The 12,894-nt window shown below is 44.8% G+C and overlaps 1 protein-coding gene across 1 annotated transcript; it reads left to right on the top strand.

The window, feature by feature from the left end:
* Window positions 1-2,040: 2,040 nt before the first annotated feature.
* Window positions 2,041-9,163, top strand: LOC104158605 (solute carrier family 22 member 7-like; the record flags this gene model as incomplete). Its single annotated transcript, XM_009696300.1, has 6 exons — window positions 2,041-2,220; window positions 6,300-6,409; window positions 6,497-6,711; window positions 7,208-7,316; window positions 8,713-8,919; window positions 9,104-9,163. Coding segments are annotated over exons 1-6 (881 nt in total), but the record flags the coding sequence as incomplete, so codon positions are not given.
* Between the last annotated feature and the right edge of the window lie 3,731 nt (window positions 9,164-12,894).

The raw sequence follows: 12,894 nt of genomic DNA, 5'->3' as shown, positions 1-12,894 counted from the left end.
AACCAAATCAATTCTGTGATTCTGTAAAATATGTGTTCTGCTGACTTTTTTAGCTTGTTTTGCACTTTTTCTAGGACAACGAGCCATAAAAAACTGAGTCCTGGGAAGTGCTGAAATTCACAGATACATTTGGACCTACCCTTTCCCTGATAGCTGATTTTTTTTTTTGCTTATGTTAATGCATTTTATGGAGATTAGTTCTCCAACAAATTATACTGTAGTCTGATCAAGCTTCAAGCACCCAAGAGGTCAGTGATTGCTGGATAATTAAAAGTCCCTGAATTATGGAATCAATCTAATTTACCACACTTCGTAGAGATTGTTGACACAATGTCAGAACTCAGTTGAGAGATTAGACAACCAAAAGACACAATATTATACTCTGGAGATGGTGGCAATAAGTGCGAAAGGCCACCTTTCATTCTTTATATTTCCCAAGATGCATTGGGTTACAAGCTTATGGGAAGGAGTTGAAAACTTTCCAGAAGACTTGCTCTGTAAATATGTTTGCTCTACGCATCCTTTCCAGGTACTGCTTGAATACTGGTAGCAGTTGTTCATTAGTTTGATTGTAACCACATTTAGGGCATAGTAATCACCAACAGCTTACAGGGATCTGGCCTCAGACCACTCCAGTGGGAGACTCCAATGAGAGATTTTGACAACTGTGTGACCTCAGTAGACTTCATACCCACATACTTCTTCAAGGTTGTAAGTCTTCCCACCGACTGCACAGGATGCTCAGCTGAAAGTCTCCATGAGAATGGCAGATTCTGTTTTCTGACACATTTGGGTAGCAGGAGGTAAGTGTTGGCTGCTTTAGCAGGATGTAGCCACTGTGGGGTATTTCCAATGTCTTCTGGACCCCAATCGCTATGCAGACCCTCAAAACACCATGTACCCTCTAGGCCAGATGGGCCATACTGTGGCCTGGGAAGCTCTGGGCCAAATAGGACCATGTAGCCATGAATTGCAACCAGTTGCAAGATCAGAGAGAAGTCCAAGGAGAGGGAGTTGCAGATGCTAGTTTATGAGAAGTGCTGGATCTTTTGATGGAACAGACAGAAAAAGAGTCACAGGACTCTTTCGGATGAGGTTGGACGAGGCTTTGAGGAAGGTTGGTCTAGTGGAAGGTTCCTCCCGTCATGGCATGGGGATTGGAACTAGGTGATCTTTAAGGTCTCTTCCAACCAAACCGTTCTATGATTCTATGACCCCCACCCCACACAGGTCTGCTAAGCAGACTTTTCAGCATTGCTAATTAGCTCTACAGCAGTACAGCATCCCTTGTCGTTCAATGACTAGCATGGATACTTCACTGGGGGCCACGGCTGCAATGATTTAGACACTAACTGATTGTCTTGTGCAGAAGACTTTGATTATTGTGAAAACAAATAATTTTAGCAATTAATAAAGTAAGTATAGAGCTTACTAAATCCTTTCTACATAGTCATTTTTTATATCATACAATTTCAAAGTTTAAAGAGTCCCAAAAAGCATGACTCTGTAAATATAAACTGTTTGGGGCTAATTTTAATTGATAAGAGTTTGAAACTTCAACCAACTCAGAAAATTCAAGCTTTGATCAGAGATAAAAATTTTGGCTAGACATACTTTAATTAGCAGACTGTACTCCTTTAAGGGTAGAACAACAGGTACGTGTAACAAGGATGTCCCATTAGTCTTATTCTCATGCCCCACCATTGCTATTTTTAGCTGAGGTTGAAGTCATAGAATCATAGAATCATTATAGTTGGAAGAGACCTCAAAGATCATCAAGTCCAACCGTATACCTGATTCCACCATGCCCGCTAAACCCACTAAACCATGTCTTGAAGCGCCACATCTAAACGTTTTTTGAAGACCTCCAGGGATGGTGACTCCACCACCTCCCTGGGGAACCCTTTCCAATGCCTAACGATTCTTACAGTGAAGAAGTTCTTCTGAATATCCAACCTGAACCTCCCCTGGCGCAATTTGAGACCATTTCCTCTTGTTCTTAAGCCTCATAGAGAAGACCCCCTCTCTTTGGCCAGGGCCATGTATGTGGGGTGGAAAACACAGAGCACCAACAGGAACACTGTCTTCTCTCCTCGCACCAGGTGGGTCCCAGAGTCTGCCCGGTGGCTCATAGCCAATGGCAAAGTGAAACAAGCTCACAGGCATCTGCTTAGATGTGCAAGAATCAATGGAAGGAAAGACTTTGCTGTCTCGCCAGAGGTAAGATCCAGACACATGTTCTTCCTCTCCCATTTTCTCGCTTTCTATTTTACTTCTATTTGATATCTGAAGTAATGCTCAGCCTGCCACGTGATCTGTGGGGCACTGTGGCCCACAGGGTGCCATCCTCCATTTTACTCTAGAAAGCAGCTACATCGACTCCTAAAGATAAAGCAGCAGAGCAGGTCCTGTAAGGCCAGAAATCCCCTTCATTAGGTGGCACGTCTTTCCGTTAATTATTGCCATGACAAGAAGCCTCAATGCACTAGACACTGGACCAAATACGCAGTGAGATAAAAGCATGGCCTGAAAACGTAAGGCAGAGACATCACTCCCATACCAGAGAGGAGAGCAATTTGTGGAGCTCAGTGTTTGCTGCCTTGGTTGCCGTACTGTTTGCCAAGTGTTGGTACGGTGCTAGCAGAAAGCAAACACACACTAATAGCATGTAGTCAGCATATCTTCTCTCACATTGCACTTGAGATCCTGCATGTAGTCTTATCCAGAAATGCAAAAGCTAATCCGCCTTAGGCTGCGCTTAGTGTACGTGTGAAACTGGAAGATTGTCAGCTGTAGTGCCCCGGTGCTGAATGTGGGTGGAAAGCACATTTGGCATAATCAACTTTTTCCCCTGGTTAAAGCTCTGCTCTCAAGTCAGTCATGGCTCTGCCAACAGTTTTAAAGGAATGTGGCAAGAGTGAGGTGTTGGGCAAAGCAGGCATGCACCCACTGGTTTGAATTCATTTTTGCTTGAACCCAGAGATGTAAAGGATGGAGTGGAGATGCTCAGCTAGATGACTGAACAAATAAAGGGGAAGGAGAACCCTAAAAAATAGTCACTTATCCTCAACTCCAAAGCTCAAGGTATGAGGCTGATCTGGAGATCTTCATCTTGTGCTGAGTTCTATCTTAAAAATGTGTTTTTGCAGTCGAGACCTTGGTCCATGATGGTTTTTTAAGGACACCCTGTTGACCCCAGGGGACAGTGATAAGCTCAAGAGATGTCCCTGTTCTAGACAGGACCCAGGGACCAGGCAGAGGCTGGTCTCTCCCTCTGGGGAGACACCAGAGTTCAGAGTCAGTGCTCACAACAGTCTTCACAGCCAGGCTTGGATGGCTGCATGTCTGTCACCTCCGACTAATTGGGACCACATGATTTGTCTTGACTTTCTCAAGAGCAACAAAGGTCAGCTGTGAAATCCAGTGGGTACAGAAGTTTGTGGCTCTTTAAACATTGATATGTTCTTTAGCGTCTATTGGTTTTCCTCTTCAACAGAGGAAGACAGGAAACCCTTGGCACCAGCACATGAGCCTCATGCTTTGCTGCCACGGTCCAGCTGCATCTTTGTGTGCACCCAGTGCTCCTGCATCCACACCGCTTTCTTATCCTGGCCAGCATGCCATTTTTTAAAAGCAGTTTCTTAATATCTGTTGAAGAGGTGATTAGCCCTTTTCATTTACGAGACAAAAGTGGTGTTTAATCGCATGAGGCATGATGAGTTTACATGCTGTGGCAGACGGGAGCTGAGTGTGACACTTCCTTGCCTTTAATTAAGCCAATAGCTCCGACTAAATATGTAAAAATAGCAATTTATAACCTTTTTCATTCAGCCTTGGCTGATGACTCTGCATTTCAGAGTGCAGTGTTACACCAGGAAGGGCATGGGCTTGTACCCTCATATCATTCCTAGGGTTAGGAAATGTAGCTCGAGACTCCCCACCGTCACAGCCTTGCACCAAGTCACACCATACTGTGACCACTGGACCACAATCAAGAAAGGTTTGTGGTTGTGACACCTTGCTGGATTCACAAGGTTTAGAAGGACATACTTGTTTTTTCTTGTCCATCTCCAAACATGGACTTGCCTGATTCAAGTTTGCTTAATTGACTTGACCATGCATCAGTGTCTTTTGATGACTTATTAAGGTAACAACTGATTTTCCTTAGCTCAGAAGACTTTGATTTTGAAAGATGTATAATCTACAGATAATTGCACAGTATGATACTGATGTACTCTCAGGTTTTATAGCATTGTCTCATAGAACTGATTAAGAAATTTCCCAGTGTGAAGTTCTTTTTTCAGAATGAAAAGCTTTGTCACTCATCCAAAAACTGCAAAGAATAGTACACAATTAGAAATAAAATCTTAGCTCTTCCCTAGTGAAACATGCTGTTGCTTATAGCTATCCTCTTCCCTTTCCTAATGCTTTCTTTCATTTTGTACAATTCTTTTAACCAGAGAGCTCTTTCAGCTGTAATTTCTCTTTTATTAGAGATTTCCGCAAGTCCTCAGCCCCCATAACTGTTCAGCATCATCTTAATTGTAAGTAATGTTGTAGGCCTGCAGATTCCCTCACCCTCCTCCCTCCCCAGCCATCACTGAATTATGTGCATTTTAAGTTTCTTGGAGTTCTTGCTCTTCTGGCTCTCCCAGTTGCCCTTCCACATGCCAAGAAATCTGGCTAACAATACATTCTGGAAGATGTTTTCCATGTTAATGTCTCATGTTACCCATTTTTATAGCAAATCATGCAACTTAAAAGAGAGGACAGACTGTCATCAGGGTAACTTGAATCTAATATTGAAATTCTTAGCATTGCAGGAGTAGTCTGTTGTCAGTGCTATGACTCATCCTATGCATTTGGATGAAAAGACATTATTTGTCTGTGAAAAAAGTTTAAAAAAAAAAGGTAGAAGTTTAAAAAAATAGCTTACTTGCCATACTGCAGCATTAACAAAAGTTATCAGATCCAGAGATGGGTGTACAGAAATAAAAGAAAAATATGAGTTCGACAAACCATTAGATAATGTGGGAAAGGATCATTGAGGTGCTAAGCAGACAGACAGCCTGTCCGGTTCAAGAAGTCCCTGAATGGCTGGAGGTGGTGACATTTCTAGAGGAGTATCTCTACATACTTGCCTGACTCTTCTGTAGGCTCCACTGCAGGATGCTGTTGGAGACAAGGCACTGGAGAAGATGATCCTCTAGTCCAAGGTGCTGCAGGCCCTCTTCATCCATCTAAGTTGTAGGTTCCCTATGCAGCTCCATGGCTGGGATTAAGTATTACATAAAAGCTTTGGCCAAGGCTTTTTCTCTGAACAGGCTATTGATCTGAGAATACATATAACTAGTTAACCAGACTCTTTCCTCAAGGTTTCCTGTGATTCATAACTTAATCAATTTTAACTGTCCTACCCTGCATTTGCTGATGAGTTTTGGATATAGTGAAGCAAGGCTGTCCTGAGAGGATTTCATCTTGCCCAGCATTAGGTGTCCATACCATCACTATCTGCAGTCTCCTCTACAGTCTGCAATCTAATGAACAGCTGATGGAGGCTAGCACGTGATTCTTCTGACCAAAAGTGGTTGTTTGCTCTAGGACAAAATGACTCCATCGCTTCCACTGGAGATCTCCATCAACGACACAGCGAGCCTGTGGTGACTAGCTTAGGTATAGCTACATTGCAGACCTGTAGTTGTGTGAATCTCTTGCATCTCAGCCAGTGAGTAGAACTTCCCAACTCTGCTGGTACTTACCCCTCAATCAATTGCTAAAAGACTTTGTGAATAAGCACTCTCTTCTTCTTTATGGGCAGGGCTCACTTCTCAGTGCCTTTTTTAGATATCCTGCATTTATATAAACAGATGTATAAATAATCACACTTTACATAAACATACTCATGAGAAAAAAGCAGGAGTTCGCTCCTGTCTGAGACCTCACACCACAGCAGGCAACCCCATGGGGAAGAGGGTAGAACTGGCCAACATTGACCTTGCTAACACCGTGGTCTGCCATTTTTCTGCAACCCTTTCTGCTACATGGAGTATGTAGGTAAGAAGGAAGGAGGAGCCATGGGAAGAAAAAGAGGTCTAAAACGGTAGACAATCTATAAAGTTGTAGGAAGACGTGCCTCTGACAACGTATGCCCAGAGAATTGTTCTGCAATAGGAAGGTATGGAAAAGCCAAGGTGGAGCTGGAGCTGCGAAGGGCAAAAGGCCCCAGCCTGTCCAGGGTTTCATGTCTGGATCCTAAAAGTACAGCAGCTGAGCTATTTCCTTCTTTCCACCTCTCCCAGGCCCTCAGAGGGATGGTAACAGACAAAAAGCCAGGAGAGAGCTACACCTACATCAGCTTGTTCAGGACACCGGTCCTGCGGAAGATCTCTCTGTGTTCTGGGGCTGTGTGGTAAGCAGTGTCACTTCACACAGGGGATTTGTCCTGCAGTTCCCTGGCTGGATTTCCCTAAGCCCCATCTCCACACGCTCCCTGCAGGTTTGGTGTTGCCTTCTCTTATTATGGCATGAGCATGAACCTAACTGGCTTTGGGCTCAACATGTATCTCTCCCAGTTTGTCTTTGGCATCATTGAGATTCCAGCCAAGATGATCATGTACGCGCTGGTGAATCGAGTTGGACGACGGCAGAGTCAGGCATGGGCACTCATCCTGACCGGACTATGCATAGGAGCCAACGTCATCATTCCCAAGCGTGAGATGCTCTTCTGCTTTACACAGTACTTGCTAAAGGGGAGGTTTCCATTCTATACAGCACTAGAGGAGAACTGCAGATCTTGTCCACAGGCAATTCTGTATAGAGATGTCCTCCACCTGAAGCGCATCTGTGGGACAAGGTTGCTAATATGGGCTAGCCCTAATATCTGGTGGCAACAGATGGTGTCCAGTCATTGTGAAGTGGCTAGCAAGGGTACAGTGATGGCAAGATGAAGTGCCTATCTTTATTATAGACATTGCCCAATGGGAAATGTCAGGACATATCCTTTCATCAGTTCAGCTCCCACTCAGGCTAATAGTTACCAAACTTACTGATCCAGACTTTGGAGATAGCAGCTCCAGGGCTATGAACCTCCCTGTTTTGTCTATAGGAGCACTGAACGTTCTTCCTTCTTGTACCTGAGGCCACAAGAAGCTTCTTCCTAGAGGCTGCTCTTTGACCCCTGTCATAAATCTCTTTTCTTTCCTCCTAGCCTTCACCTCCTTGCGCTCTGTAGTAGCCATTATGGGCAAAGGTTTCTCAGAAGCTGCATTCACTACTGTCTTCTTGTACACCTCTGAGCTCTACCCCACCGTACTGAGGTAAGAGATGCCACTTGCCTGAGTGTACAACCAGCATCACGGTGGGATGTTGCCCTCAGGTCTTCGACATCAGCACATCAGGATGTGCTTTTGGCCAGACTGCAGGACTGATGCCTTGCCTCTAGAAGTAGCAGGTTCGAGGGATTACACATACAAGAAAGGGGCAGAAAGCTACCCCTTTTTTTTCACTTGGGTGACGTGTGGTTAGGTTATGTTGACAGGGAAGATGTATCCAAAAGGTGAGGAATATTCTGTGTGGGAAGATTTTTGAACTGCACAAGGCATCTGTGCTTAGCAAAGTCTTAGTTCCCTATCATAATCTGCCAATAACTGTTAAAAGACCCCCAAAACAATAATTTGAAATATCAAGTTTTATAAGGGACACATACTACCACGTTTGACAGTCTTTTGGACATCAGATGATATTAAAGCAGAGATTAACTAGCCTTTCAGGAAGAAAAGGAGAGCTTATTTGAAATATCTGGGTAATGGTGACATAAAACCAGATTCAGCATCTGCATAGCTTGAGATATAGCTGAGACTGGTGGAGGGCATCACCTCACTGGTTGCTTTGTGAAAGTCTAAAAAAACCCTCATGGATCAGAGCAGGACTTGTGGCTTACTTCAACTCTGCCCCTCCCTGCCCAAAGTACTCTTCTCTGCCATTTAGTCCTTTAACTTTCACTGGTCTGTTGTATGTGGGGAATGATGCATATTTAAACCAAAGTGGGCAACTGATCTGCTACTAAGAAAAGTACTGGTTTGTAATTTTATGTGCTCGAAGACCTTGACAGATAAAGACAAAAATGTTAGTTCCTTCTGCAGTACTTACTCTACATATGTACAAGTAGGTCCTGGGATCCTTGTTGTCACTGTGAAATATCACCCATCCCCTGAAAATTAGTAAGTGGAATAGGTCCTACGTCTTATTTTTGGCTTCCTCTCCAAGCCCTCCTGGGTTTATAGCTACAGCAGGACCAAAGGTGCTCACAGGTATCCCTAGTGTATGTCACCTGCCTAGAAGTACCTGGGAGAAGGAAGGGCTTATGTTTGCCCTCAGCAAGTCAGAGGATTTACTAGGAGATGGGCAGAAAATGCATGTGGGGTTTCAGACATTTAAAGTGGAAACAACTTTAGAGCAGATATTTTTAGTGTGGAACTGCAGCTTCTTTCTCATAATAGACATAAATCTATTTCTCACAGCAGCTACAGTAGGAAGATATGAAGAAAGAAAAAAAAATGAGAAAAAACCTAGTGGAGGAAAAAGCTTCAGCATTTATAGAAAAACAGGGGGAAGGGGCAAAGGGTCTGCACTTTTTCCCAAGGTCTGATATGAAAGAAGTACCCAACTCTTTCTCATGGTGGTCTGCACCACCATGGTGCTCTACCTTTGCAGGCAGAATGGGATGGGGTACACCTCCTTTGTGGCACGCATCGGCGGAGCTTTGGCCCCACTTGTGTTTCTGCTGGATGAGGTGTGGAGGTCTCTGCCCGAGGTGACATACTGTGGTGTAGCAGTGTGCTGCGGCTCAGTGGCCTTCCTGCTCCCGGAGACGCTCAATGTGGCCCTGCCTGAAGGCATCGAGGACATCGAGAAGGCACAGTGAGTTGGCTCCATCCTGCCCTGTACGTGGAGTCTGCTGAGAGAGGCGGGACATCCCCCTCCACCACCTGTAATTCCCCATCTGAGGGTGGCAGCAGATGAAGGGACAGTCTGGTGGGGATCAGAGCTGTCAGGTTTCCCACTCTTCTGTCCATCAGCCCAAACGTGCATTCTTTTCTTCCAGAGTGAAAGGGCCACCACGAAGCAGTGCTCCTGAGGGGATGCCACTACAGTCTCTGCCAAAGTGAGGGACTCCACAGGACAGCCACTACGTAGGACTGCAAAACTGAGCCATGCTCTGACCCATCAATGAAAGAACCTTTACTGTCCACTTCATCTTTCTCTGCAGGGAAGTGGGGCTGAAGACATCAGAGGAAGGAGACAGATCATGAAAACAGCTGGAGGGAGCTAACCCACGCTGTAGCGTGGCCAGGAGCAAGAATGCAGAGGTCTAACAGGGTGTGGAAATAAAGGCACACTGCGCTAAGCTCTTCCAGTCTTGGCCTTGTTGGGCTAGCAGCACCTTTCAGATCACTGTACAGCCCTCCAGAAACTGCGACCCATTGGTTTACCCACCACACGAAATGCAATGCAGCAATAAAAAATACCAAGTGTGAATCGTACAAAACCAAACAATCTCAAATAAATCTAACTGGATGGTGGATAAACCATAAACTGTAGCTACGAATATTTCTTGAATTTGGAAATGGTCTGGACATTTTTTACAGTGAGGTTCAGAGCCAGCAAAAAGCACATGCAGGAATCTCACTGAGAATGGGACAGCTACAAGCATTTGTCCCACACACACGAAGAAGAAAAAAAGCTTTTGCAGATTATTTAAATCTAGTGTGTATGCGATAAGTATCCTTTAAGCTAAAAACCAAAACAAAACCCACCTCGCTACAGGAATCTTTGCATGGAATATCGAACAATTCATTATTGGACTTCATTCTGCTTACTGGTCTAACACATTGATCTTAAATTTACGGAATGCCTTTGCTCCTTGCACTTCTGGAAACAAGAAGAGATGAGCCACCAAATTATCTACAAATTTAGAACCCTGACAAACAGCACTTTTCTAAATTGGGAAGAGGGAACAGCCTTAGCATCCGAGTTCCAGGCACACCATGATTCCCTGGGCTGTGAGGTGTTTTAAGCTAAGCCACGCACAGCCCTATGAGGACAACACAAACCGAGGCTGCATCTGAAAATGAGTGAAGAGGCTCACCCAAACCCAGGTCAAGGAGCACCTCCTAGTAGAAATAAGCTGCCTGGCAAAATTTTAGGCATCACATTTTTTGCTTTAAGGCAACAAAAAGGAAAGCAAACTCCTCAGAACCACCCTAAGGCTGAGTTAATTTTGCATATTATTTCTGTCTTAAAGATTGGATCAACCAACCTGTCAAATCCCTGGGAAAAGAGCATCTTGCTGTGCACTGCCTTATTTTCAGCAGCAGCAAACCAGAGTTAATAATCAGCTAGCCGCAGCATGCTAACATTAATAATAGAGCATAATATACCTTCAAAAGTGCCACCTGCAGAGCACTTGTTTGGGCACCTTTTCAGGGCATTCCCCTACCTACAGCAAATACATGGTGGAGATACTGCAAGGTGCTCATGCCATGAGGCAGTGTGCAAACTGTGCCAAAGAGTAGAAATGAGGAGAAATTTCTGGGTAGCTCTCACTTGTTCACATTTAGTAATTGCAGGAGTTTTCACATCTTCTCTATATGCCTGCAAGTATAATAAATATTTGTAATGCCGTCATCAGTTTCTGACCTGGGAGCAGTACAGCCTCACCTTATTTTGGCTATCTTGCTAGCTGTCATCGGAGAGCTGGAAAGAACATTTTTCCTCTGCCGGCAGAAAAGCCTGTGCAGGCTGACGCTGCAGCCCTTTCTTCTGAGCCACCCAGGACAGGGGGCAAGACAAAGTGTGAAATTCACTTTGTCACAACCTGGCAAGTGCCAGTCCAAGAAAACTTTCAAGAAAGAAGGTAAAATTTCACTCCAGAGCAGGAAAAAGGTGAGATTTAATGTTTTGATTTCTTCCCCATCTCTTTAATCTTGTCAAAAGGACAGCAGATGAGGTCCCAAATTAATGGGGTTGAGGGTTGCCAGTTCCTGTTCCCACTCTGCCCACGCAGGAGCAGACCCACAGCCTTTTCCTCGCAGACCAAGGTATGCACTAAAAAATTACCGCGGCTCACTTCTACATGGCGGGGTTGAGACAATATTTCTTTAAAACCATTTTCTTTTTCTTGGGGAGGTATTTTAAGCTCTGGTTGTTCCTGTTTTATATTCAGGAAAAAACTTTTAGCTTCAAAAAGACTAAATTCAGTATCCCAAGTTTCAACCCAGTAACAAACAGAATACACAATAGGGTCCCATTTTAACAACCTCCATTTTGGCATTCTGTCAAAGGTGATAAAAAAATAATCTGGCCGTTCTTTTTCATTTGAATGTTGTTATCATCCATTTGGCCTACACTTGAGTGTTCTGTATTTTCCTTGGACTATTAAAAAAGTCAGTGTTTTATTATACCAGCTTAGAAACACTAATTATTGTCCCTGTCCATAATTCTTTCAAGGTGAAAAGCATTTCATTAAAAAAAGTTTTGGAAAAGCATTTAATTAAAAACATTTTGAACAATTTAGCAGGAGCAAATTAGATAGCAGCCATTTTTTAAATTAATTTTTTCTGTCCATGAATCACGTAACACCTTGTGCTGCCAACGCAGAAAAGGCAGGAACGTAATTGTGCATGTCATGATCAATCTACCACACATCTGAGCTTCCTTCAGTGAAATGTTCTTTATTTGTTGGAAATACATCATGATTTATAGCAACCAACATGAGTATGCAATGCTGATGTCATTCCTCATACAGTGTCTGTAGGAAAACAGGACATTAAACAACTCAAGAACTCAGAGTTTTCATTACTGACAGTTTGTTAAGACAAACCTGATTGGGGGGGGAGTGGGGTGGAAATCTGATTTCCAGGTTCTGAATTTGTGAGATACCTTTGGTCTGTGGCAGATTTGTTTACAAGGAGGAAAGAATTGATGATTACAAACAAAAACACCTTTTCATCAACAGAAAAAAACCAAACTCAGTAACAATGCATGAGAAGGTAACAACATATCTTTAGGAAAACTGAAAGATACCAAGAAAAATGTGTTTTGAAACGTCAAAAAGGTTAAGAAGGTCTGTTGCTTCTCCAGTCCCAGTGTTGGGTGGCTTGGAGCACTGCATCACTCCCAGACATGGACAACTGAGGTCTGAGGGGGCAGAGCAGAGGAGGCAGCCCGGCCCTTTCCTTACTTGCTGTCTCCTTCAGCAGCAGTTTATTGCTGTGGTTTGTCAACATCCTTCTTGAACTGGACACAATACCCAGATGCATTCTGATGAGCACTTAGCTGGGGAGAACATCCCCTTCCCTCCAACCCCTGGCTATGCCTCCCTTTGTAGGGCCTTCGCTACTGCAGGGGTTCAGGGCTCTGCCCGCCAGGGCCTTCCTTGCAATGCCCCTCCAGCTCCAGCCTCTGTCATTACTGACTTTCCCCTTCATCCTGAATTTCATGGGGTTCTTGTTGTCTCCAGCCTGTCTGGGTCCTGCTGGATGGCTGCGTGCCCTCCGAATGCTTACTGACCTCCCCAGGTCTCAGAGGCCCGTGTCCGTGGCATGGTGACTGCAGCCCGCATGGGTGCGCAAGGCTGCCTGCGGTCCCTCACCAGGGCCAGGCCAAACCAGGCATTGGCCTGGGCCTATGTCTCCAGTGGTGAGACCAAGACCAGAGACCCACTAGCCCTGCAAGGCTGTGGGGCCCACAGGGCAACCAACACCCACCCGTGCCCACGGTCCGTAGCAGCACCTGGAGCAGGGCTGTAGCCTCGGGGCATGTGTCCATGGGCACTGGCACCCAGGGGCTACTACTGCCGGGCAGAGGCGGGGGCCCAAGCGGAGCGTCGGGGAC

This window comes from Cariama cristata, unplaced genomic scaffold (assembly GCF_000690535.1).
Source record: "Cariama cristata isolate BGI_N322 unplaced genomic scaffold, ASM69053v1 scaffold44762, whole genome shotgun sequence".
In the NCBI taxonomy this organism is placed as follows: Eukaryota; Metazoa; Chordata; class Aves; order Cariamiformes; family Cariamidae; genus Cariama; species Cariama cristata.
This window is presented reverse-complemented; position numbering and strand designations above follow the sequence as displayed.